At 40.9% G+C, this 23,352-nt stretch overlaps 2 protein-coding genes and 1 pseudogene across 3 annotated transcripts in view; all 3 read right to left on the reverse strand.

The window, feature by feature from the left end:
* Positions 1-112: 112 nt before the first annotated feature.
* LOC124381913 lies at positions 113-13,159 on the reverse strand (annotated as a pseudogene).
* A 1,284-nt stretch (positions 13,160-14,443) lies between these two features.
* On the reverse strand, positions 14,444-19,273 carry ddx47 (DEAD (Asp-Glu-Ala-Asp) box polypeptide 47). Of its 2 annotated transcripts, none has more exons than XM_046843832.1 (12): positions 19,113-19,273; positions 18,882-18,975; positions 18,533-18,721; positions 17,584-17,655; positions 17,326-17,444; positions 16,876-16,947; positions 16,661-16,777; positions 16,354-16,500; positions 15,366-15,503; positions 15,138-15,208; positions 14,847-14,976; positions 14,444-14,701 (listed from the first exon to the last, which is right to left on the reverse strand). In XM_046843832.1, the coding sequence occupies exons 1-12, from the start codon at positions 19,227-19,229 to the stop codon at positions 14,495-14,497; spliced, it is 1,473 nt and encodes a 490-aa protein (XP_046699788.1). In that variant the 5' UTR covers positions 19,230-19,273; the 3' UTR covers positions 14,444-14,494. The 2 variants fall into 2 exon arrangements, with proteins under 2 accessions (XP_046699788.1, XP_046699787.1); XM_046843831.1 differs by lacking the exon at positions 17,584-17,655 and adding an exon at positions 18,177-18,248.
* A 1,185-nt stretch (positions 19,274-20,458) lies between these two features.
* The window catches only part of LOC124381901 (WW domain-binding protein 11), a 7,001-nt gene continuing 4,107 nt past the window's right edge, over positions 20,459-23,352 (reverse strand). The window contains exons 8-12 of the mRNA XM_046843830.1: positions 22,348-22,527; positions 22,145-22,258; positions 21,700-21,987; positions 21,432-21,617; positions 20,459-21,323 (exon numbers count right to left, since the gene is read on the reverse strand). Of these exons, the coding sequence (XP_046699786.1) occupies positions 20,716-21,323; positions 21,432-21,617; positions 21,700-21,987; positions 22,145-22,258; positions 22,348-22,527 (1,376 nt within the window). The 3' untranslated portion in view covers positions 20,459-20,715. The remainder of the gene's footprint in view (positions 21,324-21,431; positions 21,618-21,699; positions 21,988-22,144; positions 22,259-22,347; positions 22,528-23,352) is intronic.

Consider the following 23,352-nt stretch of genomic DNA (forward strand, 5'->3'; position numbering starts at 1 on the left):
AGCTGGAGATGTGTGAGTCCAGATAAGACTCCGTTTACCTTACAGACTAACATCGTATATATTCTATAGACACTGAACAGACAAAGGAATGTGTGTGAAACTGTGTGAAAACCATCTTAACACTAACAATAAGTATAATCAGTACTTCAACTTTTGACAGGATATTTTAAAACATGAGTATCTTTACTTCTACTTAATTAAAGGATGTGTGTACTTTTGTCACCTCTGAATTTGATAGTGAATTACTCTTTTGCAGAGGTGCTCCTCAAAATCAATCTGATCTATGGAATCCAAGACATTGACGAGGTGGAAGTTTGCGATGCATTACACAAAAGTTCTTGCTACCTGACTCAGGTTTAATTTTGTACACTGGGCCATCACCAGTGAATTCAATGGCCTGATGTACAACCTTCTCCCACTATGGATGTAGTTGTATTGGCCATGCTTTTTCAGAAAAGTTACCTGCTGGAGGAATGGCACCTCTCACTGCTCGGTCACATTTTTTTGCCTTCAGCTGAAGACTTCAGGCTATTCTCTTTCACAACCTATATATATATATATATATATATAAAATAACATTGTAATCATCATTTACATCATTATCTAAATACTGATAAAAAAAATCACAATAGGATCTCCAAAACTCAACCCATAAGACTTTTCCTGATCTTACTATGTAACCATGTGATCCTGCTTAGGGTTGCAGAAAACTAGATCAGGAACATTGGGCTCAAGGTACTATGAACTGGAAGCCGTTCTATCAGACAACGTAAAGAAAGCACATATGGATGTGATGCTTAGGAATCCCCGTCCTTTTTGCCATATAATTAAGTTAGCTGTAGTTGGACCAGAATTCTCTCTCTAAATTAGATGTAAACACAATATTCCGATGCCATTCTCTGTGTCTTCTGTCGGAACTCAGAACCCATCTTTGAGCAGAAACATGGTGGATTCTTTGTTTCAGTTGATTCCCAATGTAGCTTAAAATGCTTAAAACTAAAAAAATTCTATTAAAATTAAATAGGCCTTAAAAAGCCAATGATCTTCAATGAACAAAGCTCCGCCACATTTTCCACCGATTTACAGCTTCTGTCCTGTATGACTCTGCTGGTGTTTGAGGAGGCTCCTCGAATAACTAAAACTTTTCCCACAATGTGAGCAGTGATACGGCTTCTCTCCCGTGTGGGTTCGCTGGTGTATTTTCAGACTAAGCTGTTGAGTAAAACTCTTCTCACACTGTTCACAGTGATATGGTTTCTCTCCTGTGTGGGTTCGCTGGTGTACCGTGAGACTATTCTGTTGAGTAAAAAACTTCCCACAATGTTCACAGTAATACGGCTTCTCTCCAGTGTGGATACGCTGGTGTACTGTGAGACTATGCTGTTGAGTAAAACTCTTCCCACACTGTTCACAGTGATATGGCTTCTCTCCTGTGTGGAAACGATGGTGTTCTTTAAAACTACGCTGATAAGAAAAACTCTTCCCACACTGTTCACAGTGATACGGCTTCTCTCCTGTGTGGATTCGTTGTGTGATTTGAGACTACTCTGATGAGTAAAACTCTTCCCACACTGTTCACAGTGATATGGCTTCTCTCCTGTGTGGATTCGTTGGTGTATTTGAAGATGACTAAATTGGATAAAACTCTTTCCACACTGTGTACAGTGATACGGCTTCTCTCCTGTGTGGATACGCTGGTGTACCCGAAAAGTACTATCTTGGTTAAAACTCTTCCCACACTGTGTACAGTAATACGGCTTCTCTCCCGTGTGGATTCGCTGGTGTACCCGAAAAGTAATCTCTTGATTAAAACTCTTCCCACACTGTTCACAGTGATACGGCTTCTCTCCTGTGTGGATACGCTGGTGTACTTTGAGATGATTCTGGCGAATAAAACTCTTCCCGCACTGTTCACAGTGATACGGCTTCTCTCCTGTGTGGACACGCTGATGTACTTTGAAATGACTCTGTTGAGTAAAACTCTTCCCACACTGTTCACAGTAATACGGCTTCTCTCCTGTGTGGATACGCTGGTGTGATTTGAGATGACTCTGATGAGTAAAACTCTTCCCACACTGTTCACAGTCATACGGCTTCTCTCCTGTGTGGATACTTTGGTGTGATTTGAGATTACCCTGTTGAGTAAAACTCTTCCCGCACTGTTCACAGTAATACGGCTTCTCTCCTGTGTGGATACGCTGGTGTGATTTGAGATGACTCTGATGAGTAAAACTCTTCCCACACTGTTCACAGTGATACGGCTTCTCTTCTGTGTGGATACGCTGGTGTACTTTGAGATGACTCTGGCGATTAAAACTCTTCCACACTGTTGACAGTGATACTGCTTCTCTTCTGTGTGGATACGCTGGTGTTCTTTGAGATGACTCTGGCGATTAAAACTCTTTCCACACTGTTGACAGTGATACGGCTTCTCTCCTGTGTGGATACGCTGATGTACCTTGAGATGACTCTGGCAAATAAAACTCTTCCCACACTGTTCACAGTAATACGGGTTCTCTCCTGTGTGGATACGCTGGTGTCTTTTGAGACTACTCTGATGAGTAAAACTCTTCCCACAGTCTGAGCAGTGGTGCATCTGGAAAACAAAATAAAATGATTTAATATACAGTAATAATTTTAGATTTGGTCTTGCATGTTATCAGAAATGTCTGCTATAGTAATCTGATATGGTTTGAGGTATTTTGAGGCAGACCAGGCAGCATCTTATTTTCAATTTCAAAAAAAAATTTAGCAAGAAATGTTCAAGTGTTCAAGTGCTTTTGGTTTTAGCAAAACACGTTTGATTCAGAACATTTGCTAATAGTAGATTTCCTAAGACGGAGCTCAAATTCTGCAACGGTGCAAACAATCAGTACCTACTGAGCTGATCTGCATGCTGTCTTCCAAATGATGTGTGAAAATCCCTGTGGTTGGGACAACAATACATTGATGACGACCGAAGGTAATTATCTGTGGCTGTCAAAAGATTTAGTCAACTTGTTAGCATGTACCTCCGCTTTGAGAAATTTCCTACCTAAATGTAGATTTGTTAACAGTTCCTGACAAATGTTTTCTACATAAATTGGGAAATAAGACACTATGGCTTTACTGTACATCATTCAAAGTTGATAATGCTCAACAAGATAAGTTGTAAATGCTGAAGTCCTCTGAATTGTTTTTTATAATATTCAAGAAGTCATGTCAAGAAGCATTTATTGTCATTTCAACCATATATAGCTGATGCAGTACACAGTGAAATGAAACAACTTTCCTCCTGAACCCTGGTGCTACATAAAACAACATAAAGCAACAGTCACAGAACAGAAAAACACAGGCCAAGAACTAGTAGAAAGATCCTTGCCAAAGTGCATGGGTGCAACCTGGTACAAACAGTGCAAAAGACGGTGCAGGACAATACACAAAACAGCTTCACTATTAAACCCGTCGTAAAAAAATAAGGTGCACAGTAGCAGAAAAATGTAAACAAAATATTGTGCAATTAAACAAACAGCAGCAATCAAGAGAAAGTGAACAGTGGCAAAAAGATGTGGAAAGAATATTGTGCAAAAGAACAAACAGCAGCAATTCCGGAAGATGTGCAAAAAAAATGGCATGTAAACATTTTGCGGTAATGATTAGTGTGAGTGGTACTGAATCATGTGTAAAAAAATGTGTTTTTATTTCATATATAATATTCCCACAAACATTTATCTGAGACTATTTCTCGTCCTTTAGGAGTGAAAAGAATTTCAGAAGAGTTGTCCAAATGGCAAGGACCACATGAGCAGAGCTTCAGAAAGACCTGAATTAGCAGGTACAATTGTTTCAAAGTAAACAATAAGAAATGCAGTGAACCACCATCGCCTGTGTTCACGCTCACCATGCAAGAGTCCACTGCTGAAGAAAAAGCATGTTAAAGCTCGTTTAAAGTTTGCTGCACAACATTTGGACAAGCCTTTAAAAAAACTGTGAGAATAAAGTCTGGTCAGATGAGACCAAAATTGAACTCTTTGGATGCCATAATACACACCATGTTTGGGGGACAAATGGCACTGTACATCACCCCAAAAACACCAGACCAACAGTGACGTTTGGAGGTGGGAACATCATGATGTGTGGCTGTTTTTCAGGTCACAAAACTGGCAAACTTCATCTTATTAAAGAAAATGTACAAAGACATTCTTGATAAAAGTCTGCTGCCATCTAGGATGATGAAGATGAAACGAGGGCGGACATTTCAGCAAGACAACAATCACAAACACAGACAAGGAAACTCACAACTGGTTTCAGAGAAAGAACAGCAAGCTGCTAGAATGGGTCAGGAGAATGGGCAAAATCACACCTGAGCAATGCGTGCAACTAGTTTCTCCATACAGGAGGCGTCTTAAAGCCGTCATTACCAACAAAGGCTTTTGGAAGAAGTTTTAAATACGTCATTTAACCATCAAAACCTTGTAGCTGTGTCATTGGGTCATATGGTTTGATTTCTTTGTATGTCTGGATTGCATGGTTGTGGGTTGTTACCAACATCTGGTAAACATTTCATGTCAATAGCACCTTAAAAAATATGTTTACTGAGAAAAATCATGACCTGTTCAATAATTTTTATTTTAATGCAGATTATTAGTAACATTTGTGATCAACATTTAATAAACAATTTAAATTAAATAAGATTTTTAAATAAAATGCCTGCTTGTTAATATAATACGAGATAATGTTTTATAAAAAAAAAAAAAAAATTGATTTTCTCCTTTAAGAGAAATTCTTGAAGCTGGACATAAAACTTAAGCCTAGCTGGTAGTCATCTTCTGGTTAGCTGCTAACGCTAGTGCTATGGATTCCTGCATTTTCATGCATGTAAAAAACTAATCTTAAAGTGAAAACTAGTTTCTATTTTTAACACACCTGGCATTGTTGTGTATGTTTTCAAGGTAAATATTAAGACTAATAAATGAGCTCAAAGTGCAAGGCAGAAACTAAACAAACTTGCGGTCCACCACTTAATACGTTCCTGAGGGAACTCAGACTATATATTTTATGTTCCGCACGTAAAAAGGATTGTATTCGGTACACGTGTATACCGAACCGAAAGCCGTGTACTGAAACAGTTCGGTATGAACACGTGTACTGTTACACCTCTAGACAAGACACTAAATTAGGATACAATTATGATTTATTAGCAAATTGTTAAATGTGAATCTGTTGGTTACTTTAAAACTAAACTTCCTCTGGGAGATCACTGGAATACGAATGTGAATATTTGATCTGTTAATGTAGAAGGATAAAGTTCATCAAATATATACACAACATGTAACTTCTATTAAAATGTTCTTCTGATGTGTGTGCATACAGGAATGTACCATGAGTGGTATAAATGTATGAAATATTGAAGATTGATGTGTGTATCTGTACCTAGACATTTCAGCACCACCATTGTATGTATAATGGAGATCCCAAATTAGAGACAGATGTTGGGTGAACAATGTATGGAGTGGGATGTATTGAAATGGTCGAGGCATATATAATGTGGAAATGAGAGTGGAGAGTAGGATGCTCCACAGACCAGCTCCGGCTTTTGGGGATTGATAATAAAAGCTGTTATCATCTGGAAGCAAAACCCGTGATTCTGAGTCTTTCTACAACATTAGCTGGTTGCATGTGTCAGATTTATTGCGTGACTCCACCAAAGAAAAGCTGCTGGAATCAAACATTGTTTACTTTACCAACTGAGTAAAATAGTAAAGAACAGACCAAATAGACCAATTGATTAAAGGAAATTTCTAACCTCCTTGTAAAAGGATTTTTGAAATACAAAAAAAAAAAAACAGTAGTTTATTGTGATAGACTTAAAGTTAAGGTATTTTTTTTAATTTAATGTTAAAATACATTATGATGTATCTTTGCCCTGCAAACCACACTGAAAGATGAGACATGAATAAAGTGTACCTTTGATCCAGCAGCAGCAGCAGCAGCAGTGTGTGGAGGTTCTCCTAAAGATCTCCGTCTGGACTCTGATTTCATGATCAGAGGTGTAAAGAATCAGGACACTGGAAGAAAAATGCAGAGGTTCATGACTCCAGAATGTCCACTAGCTGTTCCCCGAGCAGCTCAGCTGCTACATTTCACTGTATCTCACCTTTGGGTAAAAATCCGCTAAATCCGGGACAAAACGGGGTTGAAGCTCGCGCGATAGATTTATAACGGCGAAAGGAACGTCGATGTGCACGCGCGGAAAGTGGAGAAAATCTCACGCGCACAACATTAACTTCAGACCAGAGCGCGTGAAAGAAGTCTATAGGTACAAACAGGAGTTATTCACAAAGCAGTGGGCGGAGCCAACGGGTTTAATTCTAAATCCTCGAATATCATTGGCTCAGGCATTTTCAGGAAGTGAAATCTGATTGGTTGTCTGCCACTGTGCCTGATCTTTAGTGGTTGAGCTTCATGAGAGACATGACTTCATCATCTATCACTCTTCATTCTCTTCTATCATCATTCTCCATTTTTATTTGTTCATAAATTTCAGTTTACAAATAAACGGAGATTCACACAAATTAATTCAATTCACTGAGGTCGAGCAAAACAAGTAAAGAGACAAAACCCTGATCAGAGGCCAACAACAAACCAGAAATAAAAATCTAGGATTCTGCTTGTTATTGTCTATGAGGGAGGAGAAATATGCTGATCAGCAGCACTAAGAGATTTTCTAGAACTCAAGAGATTCTCCTTCCATGCTATTTGAAATACTGTCAATTTTATTTGACACCATTTACATTCAAATTTTTATGTAGCACACTATGTGCTACACTGTCATGCTGGAATAGATTTGGGTCCTGACTTCAAGCGAGGGGAAATTTGAATTCTACACCATCCAAAGACTTCCTATGAAATGTAATGCTTCTAAGTTTGTGCTAAAAGTTTGAAGAAGAACCACAAATCGTGTTCCAGTAAACAATGCAGATGAAAGTTTTCAAGATTGAAAGTTTATCAGTATACATCCAGATAATTTTACACTTCAGTGATGAAAGTACTATATTTTATTAAAATAAATAAACTATTTTTAAATAATTCCATATAATAAATTGTTAGATATTTAACAATACACAGAAAAAAAAAATTTAGAAATAAAAAATATATATAAAATCAACACATTTAATGCAAATAATGCATTTTAAATGATTGTGGGTCCTTGTTTCACCAAGCATTTAAATCCATGGCATTTGGTAAACATCTTTACACAGAAGTCCTTTGTAGCCTCTATTAACAAATACATCCAGATACTAGTTACTAGATACTAGGTCATGGATAAAGAAAACAGTCAGTATAAATAGCTTTGTTGGAAGGATATTATATAGATAAAAAAACAAACATTTTTTTAAATTAAGTTCTAATTTAACAAACTTAATCTAATCTTCTCATTGAAAGCTATCACTTTATAAAAACAAATGTTATGTTTACTATACAGTGGATTATTTTATCAACCAAACCTCATCCCATACTGTAAGGAGGATACAAATTCTCTTTTGTTTGAATAATCAGAACCCAGAGCAAATCCGGTTCACTGCAAACTCACTGGTGTATCGGTAGAGTGTTAGTGAGTGAAACTCTTTCCACACCTACTGTTTCTCTCCATTGTGAATTTGCTGGTGTATTTTCAGGTTACTCTGTCGAGTAAAATTCTTGCCACACTGTGAGCAGCTGTACAGCTTCTGTCCAGTGTGAGTAAGTTTGTGGCGTTGGAGGGAACTGTCCCTATTAAAATCCTTCCCACACTGTGAGCACTGATACGGCCTCTCTCCGGTGTGAATTTGTTCGTGCCGTTTGAGATGACACAGTCGAGCAAAACTCTTCCTACACTGTGAGCAGTGGTACGGCCTCTCACCTGTATGAGCGCGCTGGTGCCGCTGAAGGGTACTTTCTTGATTAAAACTCTTCCCACACTGTCCACAGTGAAATGGCTTCTCCCCTGTGTGGATTCGCTGGTGTATCTGTAAATTGTTCTGTTGATGAAAAACCTTCCCGCACTGTAAGCAGGGATAAGGCTTCTCTCCTGTATGAATGAGTTGATGAATTTGAAGAGAATTTGATTGTCTAAAACTCTTCCCACACACTGAGCAGATGTATGGCTTCTCTCCGGTGTGAACATGCTGATGAAGCTGGAGCGCACTATGGTAAGCAAACCTCTTACCACACTCTGAGCAGGTGAAAGGCTTTTCTCCAGTGTGAATGCGGTGATGCCTTTGGAGCCCATTCTGATAAGTAAACGATTTCCCACACTCTGAACACTGATACGGCTTTTCTCCTGTGTGAATGCGTCTGTGCTGCTGGAGAGTACTCTCTCGATTGAAACGTTTTCCACACTGTGAGCAGGGATACAGTTTCTCTCCTGTATGTATGGTCTGATGTGCTTGAAGATGACTCTGTCGAGCGAAATGCTTTCCACACTGTGAGCAGAGAAATGGTCTTTCCCCTGTGTGAATGCGCTGGTGTTGTTTCAGGTTCCGCCGACCAGCAAACCGCTTCCCACACTGCGAGCAGCAGTACACCTCTTTCGGTACACAAGAGGGCTTAGCAGATTCAAAAGCAGTGTATGCAGGGTTTCTGGTGTTTTTCTGTGTTTCATCTTTAAGTTCTTCAGATCTCAACATGCTTGTATTTTCCTCACCATGGTACTTTTCGATATGTTTGTTAAGGTCGATTTGAGTTGTATAGAAAAGTGAACACAAGGAGCAAGAGAAACCTCCCAATAAGCAACCACTGGTTTCTGAAACACACACACACACACACACAAAAAGGGCAACATTAAACAAAACTAGGTTGTTACAAACCAATTTAAAAGCAAATAATTATTAAATCAATGAAATTCATTTTTATTTGTAGAGCACTTTTAACAATGGACATTTTCTCAAAGCAGCTTTACAGAGAAAGTATTGAAGAATGTAGAAGTTTGAATGTAACGAATGTATAAGTTTGTTCCTTATAATTATAAGCCAGTGTCAACTGTGGCAAGGAAAAACTCCCTGAGATGGCACGAGGAAGAAACTTTAAGAGGAAACAGACTCAAAAGGGAACACATCCTGACCTGAGTTGAATCAAATATCTATTATATTTATCAGCCTACCAATAAAGCAAAGCAAAAAAAAAAAATTGTGGGATGTTTCTCCTCAGCAACCAGTAGTAGGAAATTGGTTAATTGTTCAGTTCAACCTGTCCCTGTCTGGAAGGGACAAAAACCATGCCACAATACCATAAAAATGACATTGTGTTACAGTGGTGGCCTCAAACCAAAGACCACAATCTGAATGAAAATCTGTTGAATGTACCAGAACACTTGCATCTATAATTAAAACCAAGTTTGGTTTAAAAACTTTTGACCCAGGTGAATGAATCCATACACAGCAAAAGCTTTGTAAGATTTCCTCTTGTTTCAGTGTATAAGATGTATGTATAACAGTTGTATGTATACCACTTCAAGTTGTTAATACACGAGTGTTAAAAATATTTTGTTTTTTTTATTACCGCTTAGGGAGCACTTTTTTTCCCAGATGCTGTTGAAAGTGATGCCAAGATCCCAAGCGTACTTCTCGTCATACCACACTAAAAGCTCCTGTCTCGTTTTGATGGGGTGAGAGCAACGGTAGAAAATCTCCCCTTGGTACTGGACCACCAACAGATTACTCTCTCCTTTGTTATCAGCACAATTTACATACCTGAGGTAACAAAGAAAAGACAACACAGGAATACAAAGGGAAAAAAATGTTAACCACAAAAAAAGTCCGCTAAACTAACCGCTTTATACCAAACACCTAAGATCCCTCAGGTTCATATATTCCTCACCTCATCCAATTCGCATGAGTCACTTTCTTACCATCTATGTATTTCTCAAAATGCCTATTCTTGTAAATCTGAAGAGAGAGAAAAAACTCATGTTAGGAATGGCTTGAAATCAAAAGAAAGCTACTAATGTTCAGAATAAAAAGGTCAAGTTAATTCAGAAAATGGTGCATGAAAGCTTTTTTTTTTTTAGGTTGGACTAGTAAACTAGTTCTATATACATTACTAGTAAAACAAAAGAATGTAGCTGGAAGTCCAAAATCAGTTAAACTGGCAGCATGTGGTGTATAACTGAGATATTTAATACTTTGCGACCAGCAAGTAAAAGCTCCAATGTGCCTCCCGGTTCCAAAACCGTTGCAACCAACCTTATGTAATATTATTATGTACATTAAGACGGCGGTAAACAAATAAGTTCAAAATGATTGTCCTAACACTGTTGATAACATTGAGAAACCTTAACAAATAAATATGAAATGTATAAGCTAAGAAATGCAGTGTTCTGTTATTCGTATCATATATTACATTTCAACAACTTACCACCCAAGAGTAGCTACTCCCCAAGGCTTCTTCTTTGTCCACCAGATCTCCCTGGTAAGGCCCAAAATGGGCACCAACTGGAATTGTATCCCCTTTATTAAACACGCCCAGGCCTGCATAAGGAATAACAGATTCCCGAACCTCTAGACCAGGGGGAAGGGTTTGTCTGGCTCTGTCCGAAACCCCCTGAGGAACAGGGGTATCAGGCAAGAAGAGAGCTGGACCATGTATCTCACACTTGTTGATGAAGAAGGAGTTACAGTACTCACAGTCTAGAACAAAGGAACAAAGTAAGTAAAGATACTGTGCAGATTTAAGATCTTATCATCAAGAACTGGTCCAATCTTATAGATGTTCTATCTTTCATGTACAGGATGTAAGAGTTGTGTATATTGAATTGCCCATAGTTGGGCTCAGATCATTTGAAAAGATAGGTCTTCATCTGTGTTATGTCCTCCTGTCCACACAAACATAGGGACAAATTTGAAAATTGATGTGCAGAGGAGAGAGAATATCATGAGTTTTGTTCTGATCTGTAACTTGAGATTTTGGATAAGACAGAAGAATGCTTTAAAGTCAAGTTAGAAGTAGAATTTTAGACCCCTGCTGTTGTCTTACACAGATATTCATCTTCAGCAGGCTCTTCTTTTAAAGGCTTTTCGTTGAATTCCTCATTCTGTCGGTCCACAACACAACTTGATGTCTCACTACCTAAAGTTTCATTGGTTAAACAGATATGAGAAGATTAACTACTAACTAAAATTGGTTTTGTCCATTCAAATAAATTAATTACATTTAATATTAAATCAATTAACAGTAAACAAGTAACAGATTTTTTAATGGTGGTCAGTGACTGGAATCTAGTTTGATCTGTTGCCTTACAGGAGTAATCTCCATCTTCAGGTTCTTCTTTAATAAGCTTCTGGTGAATTCCTTCATTCTTCTGGTCCAATGGGGTGACATGCCCCTCCCAGCTTGATGTCCTTTGAACTAAAGTTTCATCATTTCAATTTATATAAATAATAAAACAATGAAAACATAAGAATGAAAAGGAAATGCTATTCAAGTCAATTACAAGGAACTGAATTAGAAAATGTCAAAAGTAAAGCCTCATTAGACATGCTCCACAGGGGAGATGGGTCTTACATGATAGATTGGTCTTGAATATCTCACCACCAGCAGTTTGATTACATTTAAATGTAGGTGTAGATGTTTAAATATATGTAGAAGGAACTGTAGAACTCATTCCTTACAATGGTTTTCTTCATCTTCAGGGTCTTCTTTTATAGGCTTCTTTTGGAATCCTGCATTCAGTTGATCCTCAGGGCTGAAGAGACTCACAGAGCCTGAAGATCCTTGAGCTGTCATAGGCTTCTCTATCTGTACAGACTTGCTCAGCTAGTGACCAAATAATAATAATCCACATTTTACCAACAATCTTTAACTAAATATGAATGCTCACTGTAAATGAAATGAACACGTGATTTTAACAGAAGGAGGCTCAGAAGAATGTCTGGCTTTTGCTGATTTCATCTGAAGTAGCCTAAAGTAGTGCTGTTGCAAATAGACTCAGTAAATCTTTAAAATGTACATTCCTCCAAAAGATTGAATAAATTATCCACTTGTGCAAAGCATATGGTTTACTTTAAAAGATACTAAAACATCTCGCTTCTTTGAGCCCGCTCACGGATGTGAATATTGAGAGAATAACGGCTAAGTTTCAGGAATAAATGTGTTAACTGTGATTTTCTTAATTCCATACACTAATGATGTTATAAAGCAAAAAGAGCCATATAACCATAGTTCCTTCTCACTGGGCCTCCATATTTTACATTGAGCCACAAATATGTAAAGTAATCTAATTACTGTGGTTTTATCTTATACACCGATCAGGCATAAAAATAATAATAATAAAATAAACACCCACCTAATACTGTATACTTCCTCCTTTTGCATACAAAACTCCTGAAGACCTCTGAAGGTCTGTGTGGCATCTGACATCAAGACATGTGCAGCAGATCATTTAAGTGCTGTAAGAAAGAGCTTCCATGGACTTCTCAACATCTCTGTCATGGTCCAAACACAAATGTCTTACAGCTGTTCTGACCTGGACTTCCAGACATCACAATGTGGCCCTTCTCAAAGTCACACAGATTCTCATGTTTGGCCATTTTTCCTGTTTCCTGCACATCAACTTCGAGAGCTCAGTATTCACCTGCTGCATAATGAATCCCACCTTAGAACAGGTGGCACTGTAAGGAGATCAACATCTTTACCTCTCAGTGGTTTAAATGTTATGGCTGATCGGTGTATTCTAAATGTTCTGTGGTCAGTGTGTTTCAGTTTCACTTCTTTGTGTGGACACACGGTTAGAAAATTGGCAACGAGTAATTTGTGGTCAGCCAAATGATGTGACTGATAATATTCCCTGAGCACACCATGGGGCAGAAACCTCCCTAACAGCTGCTAGTGAAGACTGAAAAAGACATCTACTCCTTTATAGTTAAAGTTTAAAGAAACAGTTTATAACTCAGAACAGACTAATGAAGCAGAAATCTATTTGGAATATTTAACCACTACTGTTAGCCAGGCAGCTCATTTAGAAGCAACAGTTTAACTTACCATGGGATTTAAAAGCAGAATGGAGGTTAAAAACTTCAATCTCAACACTGTGAAATCATTTTAACACATAAATAATAAGTCAATCGGAAGGCTCAGCTGCTCAACCTGAAAACAAAAACAGCAGCTTCTTCTTCTTCTTCTTCTTCTTCTTCTTCACTCTATTGGTCTGTAGTAGGGAATGAGCAGACGACACAGTCCCCTGCTGGAGAAATGTGTAATTACGCCATCTATTGACATTTTCTTTAGTAAATATTATGGCTGAAATTACCACCATTTACACCACACACTGCTTTTGCATAGCCAACAGCATTTGGTTAAACTAAACTAAAACTCACGCAAACACACACACACACTCAACTGTGGGACTGATCTGTACAACCCAGACTCAACACACACTCGTACTCACTTCACACATCCATGTCTTCAGCACCACCCATATTATATTACTTCATTATTACAAACTGTTTTGCATGCGATTTCCACAAGTGAAAGTTTGGCATCAATGCATGTGATGCATGTGACACAGGCTGGTGTTGGAGCCCAGTGGTAGATGAGGAAAGGAACTGGTGGCTCATACCAGATATTCTGTCCAAAGACTGTCAGCATGAAAGAGAGCAGAAGCTGATCTTTTCTCATTTTCACAAGCAGACAAAAGTGATCTCGCTCAGACACAGGCTGGGTAGAGGAGAAGAGAAGAGCTGGGCATAGAAGAGGCAACATGCTCCTCCTGACTCAAACTCAATGTAGATATGAGATGTAGTACATCATTCTCTTAAAATTATATATATTTCAATTAAGGCTACATTTTATTATAAGTTTATGACACACACATATTATGGAAGGCGAAAAGTGAAAACGTGTGGGTCGTGGGTACAGGTTCCCCAACACGATGTAAATAATTGAAGTATGTTCAAGATGCAATTTCAATTTTCAAACTACCTGCTTGTTCAAGGAGTTAGAAAGGAGCAGATCTTCCAGCAGAAGAGATATTTACAAGACACAGCAACGAGTGGTAGTAAGATATGGTTGAGGTTTGAAGTCACAACCTTCAGAGCCAAAATCCAAAGCGTTAACCACTGAGCTGCGACCTCCTCTACCACTGTTAATTATCTTAACTTTCAATCTGTAGGATTTAGCATCCAAATACGTTACTTTAAGTGAAGCATTTATTAGTTGAATCATTCAATAACACTGCACAATGGCCACATAAAACCTACCTCTGATGCAATAACCAGTTTTCAAACCAACACACAGTAACATCATCCTTCAAATCATTTGTTTTCACTATTCACTTTTCATTGCACTACCACAGCAGAGATGTTTGATTTCCTTAATTACAGTGATCACTTTCTCAAAAAACTATTTTTTTGCACTGGACAATTTAAGGTGTATTCCATAATACTGCTGTTAACAGCCGAAAAAGTTAAATGAATTGACAGAACAGATGTTTTGAAGAAGCAATGTTTATTTCATGAGAAACAGAGACAGTGGTGCATCACTAACGAATTATATACAGAAAGGTTTCACTTGAGAAAGCATACATCAGCGCCCTCTCCTGGAGCCAGCGCCTCCCAGAGCCAGCGCCTCTCCCTCCTGCAAACTTTCCTCCCTTCACTTTTTTCCGCACACCGCTCGAGTGCTCGGCATCATCTCCTTCTTCTTCTCTTCCTTTCCTTTTCCTCTTCTCTCCCTGTTCCTTCATCTCCTGTACAGCAAGAAAGAAAACACAAATGAAGCGAGGATACTATCAGAGGGAAGCAGCTGTAGAATTCAGTGATTTGTGGTAAAAACTCATCGCATTCAGGCCCAGGATGAGATCGGAACTGTTCATTTTTAAATTTTTGACGTACAAGTCGAGCGAATCTCTGCGCCTCGCTCACTCGCTCCACCAGCATCATCACTTCCTCTTCTTGTGTGGGGAAAGCCGGAAGTTTCTTCCCAATCAGAGTTTCAATTCGCTGGAAAAGTTCCACATCGTACCTGAAGACGGAACAATGAGAACGCTGCAGGTTATAGGAGGAGAGGAACCTGTTCTGTTCTGTTCATTTCACTAATGTAACTCATCCGTCTACAGTGGCTGAACTGTGCACTGAGTGTAAAAATATTTATGAGAGTGTCGAGAGCATGACGCATCGTATTACTGTGTGACGAATGTGATGGATTTTCCCGATCGTCCTGCTCTGGCTGTTCTGCCCACACGGTGAATGTAGTCCTGAAAACACACACACACACACACACACACACACACACATCAGCTTAACAACCCTCCTGTACTGATGTAATATTGTTCCCTTCAGTGTTCGGTGTGTGTGTGTGTGTGTGTGTGTGTGTGTGTGTGTGTGTGTGTGCACTGATCTTTATTGCGTTACCTTCGAGTGTGTTGGGATGTCGAAGTTGATGACGCAGTCTACATGTGGAATGTCCAGCCCACGAGAGGCCACGTCCGTCGCCAACAGCACCGAGCGAGACTTAGACTTAAACTTATTCAGGGCGCCCAAACGTTTATTCTACACAGAACACACAAACATCAACCAGTGATTCCAAACCATCATTGATCACCTGAGCACCAGCGTGCATGCGTTTTTATTCTCAAGTGTTTACTTCAGTCTCACATATACGTACAGTCCTGTTAAATATATTATACACTATATGGACAAAAGTATTGGCTCCCAAACGGTTCTCGTAAAGCTGAAGGCACACAGTTGTATCAGATGTCTTTAAATGCAGGAGCATGAAATTTCCCTTCACATGAACTTGGAGACCCAAACCTGCTCCAGCATGGTGATGCTCCTGTGTACAAAGTAAACTACTGGGGCAGAAAAAAGGCAGCAGGTTCTCTGGACTGAAATATTTGCTGTAGCAGGACGCAGGATGTTCGTCAAAGGGCTGAAGAAGCAATAATGAGTATCTGAAGCCTACAGGTGGTGTGATGGAGGTTTCCTGCAGGTTGGAGCTGCATTTCTGTAATTGGAGTTGGAGATGTGGTCGGGATTAACGTGTCCTCAATGCTGAGAAATACAGCATCATGCAGTAACATCAGGGAGGCATTTCATTGGCCCCAAATTTATTCTTCAGCAGGACATCGACCACAACATACAAACAACGTCATTAAGGAACTATTTTCAGTGTTGAGAAGAACTCCTCTTGATAGTTTCTGCCTTCACATAGACCAGCTGAGTTCCTTCATGAACCGTGTGCAAACGTACCGAGAAACAACACGGTAATTCTGCTGAATTGAGGCTAAGGTAGATATTTTCACCAGATATTTATTATTTTGGATTTCCTTTCTGAAGGCAGGAGTCCCATGTCCCTATTAGGAGAACAACGGAGCATGCATGTTCAGATGTGTAAGTGTACCTGGCTCATTTGTCCGTGGAGAGGGATAGCTGTGATTCCCAGGTTCCTCAGTAACAGCGTCACCCGTTGTGTGTTGTTGCACGTGCTGCAGAAAACCATGAAGGAGTTCCCCGCCAATTCATTCAGGATGGAGACCAGGTAGCAGTCCTGAAACACAGCACCTGAGTGAATATCCAATCTGATATGGAATAAGCGTCTCATTATCGGTCACAGTATCAGATCGCTGGTGTTCCCAACAGGACATATCCAACCAGAACCTCATCCACCATCATTCTATCTTTAGCTTAGTGATTTCATTAGGTGGTACCTTGTATTTAGCGGGGATGAAGATGTAATATTGCTGCAGCTTGTCCACTGTGGCGTATTTGGTAGAAACAGCGCATTTCACCGGATCCTTTAAAGCAGCTCTCTGTAATTTCTGGACCTAAACATAAAACACACACACACACACACACACACACACAATTCATTACCATTCACACAATTCAATTCAGACTGTGTAAGTGTATGCAGTGTGTGTACCTTTTTCGTCATGGTGGCAGAAAATAGGAATGTGTGTCTCTCTCGTGGAATCACCTTCAGAATTTTATCCACCTGAGCCCCAGAGAGAAAAGAAACACAGACAGCAAGTATGAAGCTCAAGGATTTGTCACATCAGATTTAGGAGCTGTTTTAGGTCATTAAGAGTTAAATCTAAGACCGATATCACAACATAAAAACACACACAAACATGTTGTTAGCAACTGACCTTAACCAAGCACTACAATTTTAATCAAGACTTTTTAAGACCCTGAGGAAACCCTGAGCTCAGTGCTTAAGACGTTGTTTGAAAGGTTATGAGTTCAAATCCCAGTACCACTTCTGGGTCCTCGAGCAAGGCCCTTAACCCTTCACTGTTCAGATAAGATTTAAGTCCTTCTTGATTGTGGCAAAAATGCTGTCAAGTATTTATTGTGCGTTGTGAGAATTTACCTCAGACTCAAAGTCCATGTTGAGGATCCGATCCGCTTCATCCATCACCAGGAACTTTACAGCTCGGAGGTTAAATCCCTTTGTGTTCTCCAGGTGGTCAATTAATCTACCAGGAGTAGCTGATACACACACACACACACACACACACACACACACACACACACACACACACACAGTCTAAATTACCTGATGCACTCAAGGTGGTACTGGAGTAAGTGACTGCCATACACACACACACACACACACACACACACTCACCAATTACTACATGAGGTTTCTTAGCCAGCACCAGTGACTGTGACATCATGTCAATTCCACCAACAATAACGGCTGTAAGAAAACACACACACACACACACACACACACACACACACACACACACACACACACACACCCCAAAAGTGTTGAATTCTGTAGAAAACAGCTGTGACAGTGGTGCAAGTCCAAATACGAGGTGTGTGTGCGTCTGAACGATGAAGTTCTCTGTGAGGTGAGATGTGATTGTGTGCTGTGTATAAAAGGAGTCTCCAGGTGAGGACACGCGTTCCACAGCATCAGATGGGGAGAACGTGGCGATGTAATAAATAAAATAAAACACTGGAAGGTGTAACTGACCCGTCTTTACCCGATGCTCGAACCCAGAGCCTCGAACTGCTCGGAGATCTGAAGGCGAGTTCTCTGGTGGGCGTCAGGACGAGTGTGTGGAGACGCTGAGGAGACAAGAGGAGAGACTGCAGGATGGGCACAGCAAACGCTCCAGTCTTCCTGAACCCGTCTCAGCCAGACCAATCACATCTCTCCCTACACACACACACACACACACACACACACACACACACACACACACTCACCAATTACTACATGAGGTTTCTTAGCCAGCACCAGTGACTGTGACATCATGTCAATTCCACCAACAATAACGGCTGTAAGAAAAACACACACACACACACACACACACACACACACACACACACACACACACACACCCCAAAAGTGTTGAATTCTGTAGAAAACAGCTGTGACAGTGGTGCAAGTCCAAATACGAGGTGTGTGTGCGTCTGAACGATGAAGTTCTCTGTGAGGTGAGATGTGATTGTGTGCTGTGTATGGAAGGAGTCTCCAGGTGAGGACACGCGTTCCACAGCATCAGATGGGGAGAACGTGACGATGTAATAAATAAAATAAAACACTGGAAGGTGTAACTGACCCGTCTTTACCCCGATGCTCGAACCCAGAGCCTCGAACTGCTCGGAGATCTGGAAGGCGAGTTCTCTGGTGGGCGTCAGGACGAGTGTGTGGAGACGCTGAGGAGACAAGAGGAGAGACTGCAGGATGGGCACAGCAAACGCTCCAGTCTTCCCTGAACCCGTCTCAGCCAGACCAATCACATCTCTCCCTAACACACACACACACACACACACACACACACTCAGGGTGAGAGATACAGAGAGAGACACATAGACAGACAGACAGACAGGCTTTCAGAAAATCTCACACTCGCGCACACACACACACACACACACACACACACACACACACACACACACACACCTCACCTTCCAGAGCAACAGGAATCGCCTCGATCTGAATCTTGGTAGGTGTTTTCCATCCCAACAGATCACATGCTTCACACAGCACTTCTGTTACTCCCTACAACACACACACACACACACACACACACACACACACACACACACACACACACACACCGAAGTTGTTTAGAAAAGTCGAGTATCTCGAACTCGTATCGTGTGTGTGTGTGTGTGTGTGATAATAATCCTCGTTACCAGCTCTTTGAAGCTCTTTGTCGGCTCTACATTCTCCTCTTCGAGTGTAACTTCAGCTTCTTCCTCGTGTGATTCCTCAGAAATCTCTGGATCTCCTGCTTCTGGTGAATCGGCCATGTTTTAGCACCAACGTGTTGTGAAGACGAACTGCGCAAGAGCGGAAGTGGAAAGTACGACCGCAATGGCTTAGGGGAAATTTAGTTCCCGGCGAGTGTGTGGTTTTAAAAAAATGAAATAAAATGTTTAAATAATAAACTAAACCAATAAATGATCTTTATTTTATATCGATTGTATAATTATAATTCTTCTGACTGTAAGTGAAATCTTTTGTTTTCTTCAATATCAAAGCATTAATTTAATTAGCATATAGTTAGCAGTTATTTCTGGGTCAAGTCAAGTCAAGAGGCTTTTATTGTCATTTCTACTATACACAGTGGTACACAGTACACAGTAAAAACGAAACAACATTCCTCCAGAACCCTGGTGCTACACTAAACAACAACAAACAAAACAACATAGAGCTACAACACAAGCTACATAAAGTGCATCGAGTGCAACCTGGTGCAAACAGTGCAGACAGACGACACAAGACAAGACACAAAACCCTATATAGCGCCGACCAGTAAACCTACTGTATACTTGATTATACAGTACTGTACTAGAAAACTGTAAAAACTATACAAAATAAAAACTATATCCCAGAAGTGAGTATAAACAGAACAATGTAGTGCAAAAATGTAGCAGCAGTCGAAGGTGCAAAGAACAGCATGTAAACAGTATAATACAATGTCTGAATGTCTAAAGTGTGAATGTCTGAAGTGTGTCTGAATGTCTGAAGTGTGTCTGAATGTCTGAAGTGTGAATGTCTGAAGTGTGTCTGAATGTCTGAAGTGTGAATGTCTGAAGTGTGTCTGAATGTCTGAAGTGTGAATGTCTGAAGTGTGTCTGAATATCTGAAGTGTGAATGTCTGAAGTGTGTTCTAGTCCTACCATCAGTGAATTATATTATAATAGAAATAGAAGACATATAATACTTGATTAAAAGTTTGTTATCCACAGTGTTGGACAGTAATGAATTAACTGTAATTTGTTACTGTGCTTAAGTAGTTATTTTTCTCGTATCTGTTCTTTACTGAAGTGTTTACTTGTGGAGATTTTTACTGTAACGTCACATTTCAAACTCACATTTTACTTTTATTCAACTACATTTAGTGAAATCAGTCCTTTTTATTTATGAGGATTAAAAACGTAACTGGTGAAATTGGTGTGAATAAATCTAAAGGTTAACAATTTACAAATTATCAAAACATATAGTAGAAATAGCACAGATACACAGGGAAACAGTCTGAGAAGGTTTTGGTGTTTATTTTTAAGTTCAGAAACACATCATTACATAATCCCATCTCCAAATCAGACACTAAACATCTAAACATAGCTCAATATAAAAATGTTGGGGTTAACTCACGATAGGACCCAGTCGCACTGCTGATTCCAGGAACATGGTGTAATTTATGGACGCTAGCATAGATATATACGATGCAAACTTTATCCTCACATTTCTGACCAATTATCTTCTACCTATCCTAGCCCCGCCCCCACTGTTTTACAGTAATCCCTCCATCTCTCTCATGAAAGCCTCATACACCTGGTCTTTTGTCTTCATGTTGCTAGGGGCAGAGTTGGAGCTAGGCTGGGCAGGGTTTACTGAGAGCATGGGTTTCAGGCCGTGCCCCATTCTCTCGTTTTCCATCCTTCCTGCTTTCTCTGCACTCACGGCCCCCTGTGGGGTAACTCGGTCTCGCCGCACACGCAAGGCCGTGGGTACGAACCGTGTCACTTCCGCTTTGGGGTTGATGATCTGCGGTTTTGCAGAGATAGTGGCAGCGCCTGATTGGCCCGCAGCGCCGGGGACGCTCGTGATGTTTGCACGCTTCTCTATGGTATGGGTCGGGGGGTTGACAGGGGTAGGAACAGTACCCGGAGGAGGGGGCATCTGTAGAGAAGACGGGCGGATGGAGAGGGAGAGGGAAGGCGGAGCTAAGATTGAGGGTTCGTTGCCAGGGGCAGATGCAGCAGAAGAAGCTGGTGGTTTCTGACGAGGAACGATGCTGGGAGGTGCACTCAGGACATTGGGGTTCAAAGGGGGTGGGAACATGGAGAGGGGTGGAGCCATACGTGGAGGCCCAGCACGAGGAGGAGGAGGAGGCATTCCTGCAGAAAAACCCACAACTAAGAATTATACCTGTATCCAACAATACAAGAATGATTCCATTAAGGTGCAAAACTTGTCTCAGGATACACAGTACTGGCAACACTCACCTGGTGGTGCAGGTGGAGGCAGCCTGGGAGGCGGTCCCCTTGGAGGGGGACCTGGAGGAAGACCTGGTGGTGGGCCGGGGGGTGGGCCTGGAGGTCGTCCAGGAGGGGGACCAGGGGGCAACATACGAGGCATTGGCCCCCTCAGGGCACCAGGTAAATTCGGGGGTCTGAGGAATGGTGGGGCACCTGTACACACAACACAACACACACATCTAGTTGGCTTGAATTCTCATTCACTGACAGTAAATTAAAAATATTCCTGACTTACCTGGTGGAGGTCCAGGAGGTGGACCTGAGGGTGGACCTGGAGGCCTCATTGGAGGAGCAGGAGGAGGTCCTAAAGGAGGAGGGCCTGAGATTGGTGGAGGCTGCAGGTGGGGTGGTGGCTGCTGTTGTGGTGGCGGCGCTCCCATTGGGGCTGATGGTGGGGGGAGTCTGTTCATTGACAGAACTGATTGGTTGTCGCCAGGGGGTTCCAAGGCTTCGCTGTCAGACTGATCGGAGTCCGTGTACTCCTCCTCTTCAACCTCCTCCTCTTCCTCTGGAACAGACTGACCTACACACACACACACACACACACACACACACTTACTATAAAGAGATCCATGTTATAGACCTAGACTATATTGAACTTTGTGTGTGTGTGTGTGTGTGTGTGTGTGTGTGTGTGTGTGTGTGTGTAAGAGAGAGAGAGAGAGAGAGAGAGAGAGTACCTGCCATCCTCAACATCATGGCCTGTAAAGGTGTAATAGCCTTTGTTTTCTTCACAACCCTCTTCTTCCGCTTCTTTGCCGGCTGTGGGATATCAGCAAAACGGACAATGCGACCTAAACACCACAAACACGAACATGAGCACAACGTGTGAAAAAACCCCCAGACACAAACCATCTTAAGCAGCTCTCTAGCTCTGCCCGACCTCTTTCCCTCTCCTCATCCCGCTCTCGTTCATCATGTCGGCTTCCGGTGCCCCTCCTCTCCAGCGGTTCATCCCCCTCTCCGTCGCTCTGGTCGTCCGATTCACTCTCGTCCTCTCCTCCCTCTGAGAGGCTATCGCTGTCTCGATCGACCATGTCTGCGTCAGCCTCACCTCCTGCATCTGACAAATACACAAACACGGCTATAAGTGACTGTGGGTTACTACGGTGACTCTCAACACAAAACTGTGCATTCAAGCAATTAGAGCTGAGTGACCAGATAGAAAAGTCTTTTCCTCAGGTTCTGGACTTAAGATCTTGAGGTCAGTGTGTGGACAAGGTTTCTGCAAGTCAAATTTTGGACTTTGGTAAGACTATTAAGAATGAAATGCAAGACCGAGATCACAATATAAAAACACACACAAATACACTGTTAGCTGTAACATTTATTTCTTTCAAGCCAAGTAATAAATCGCTAAACTCGCACTTCTCCATCGCTGTAAAAGAAAATGTGTTTTACGTCTGTGGTACAATCAAAAAAATTCATGCCAGTAACTGGAAGCTGATTGGCTGTTGCATATTGGTCTCATTCGCAATACAGCGAATTGTATTTGGACTCGAAAGAACGAACTACAACAACCACAGAAACTAACCAACAAACATATTCTCAAGTGTTGCAGGAGCGTTTACATTAGCGTTAGAGCTAGTGTTACATCACACATTTAAGACCTGATTCTAATTATTTAAGACTTTTTAAAGACTACAATTCTGATTTTCACTTTTCTAGACTTTTTAAAACCCAGCGGAAACCCTGGTGAAGATCTCAGGTTAACTGTGGGTCAAGGGGTAGGAGTCTGATAATGTCACAGGGCAAGAACTTTGTAGGTCAAGTTTTGGACCAAACACTGGAAAACTGTCTTGGTTTAAGGTGTTGGAGCTTTTGGTGTTAAAGGGCAATGGCATATCTGTTCAATGCCCAGCTTACATGCCTGATCTTTATTTGAAGG

This window comes from Silurus meridionalis, chromosome 29 (assembly GCF_014805685.1).
Source record: "Silurus meridionalis isolate SWU-2019-XX chromosome 29, ASM1480568v1, whole genome shotgun sequence".
NCBI classification, from domain to species: Eukaryota; Metazoa; Chordata; class Actinopteri; order Siluriformes; family Siluridae; genus Silurus; species Silurus meridionalis.

Coding starts and splice junctions, on each gene's coding strand:
- ddx47 (XM_046843832.1), bottom strand. CDS start 19,229: ATGGCCGATTCACCAGAAGCAGGAGATCCAGAGATTTCTGAGGAATCA. Junction 17,656..18,532: donor GAGCATCGGGGTAAAGACGG/GTCAGTTACACC, acceptor GTTTTCTTACAG/CCGTTATTGTTGGTGGAATT. Junction 16,948..17,325: donor ACATGGACTTTGAGTCTGAG/GTAAATTCTCAC, acceptor TCTGGGGCTCAG/GTGGATAAAATTCTGAAGGT.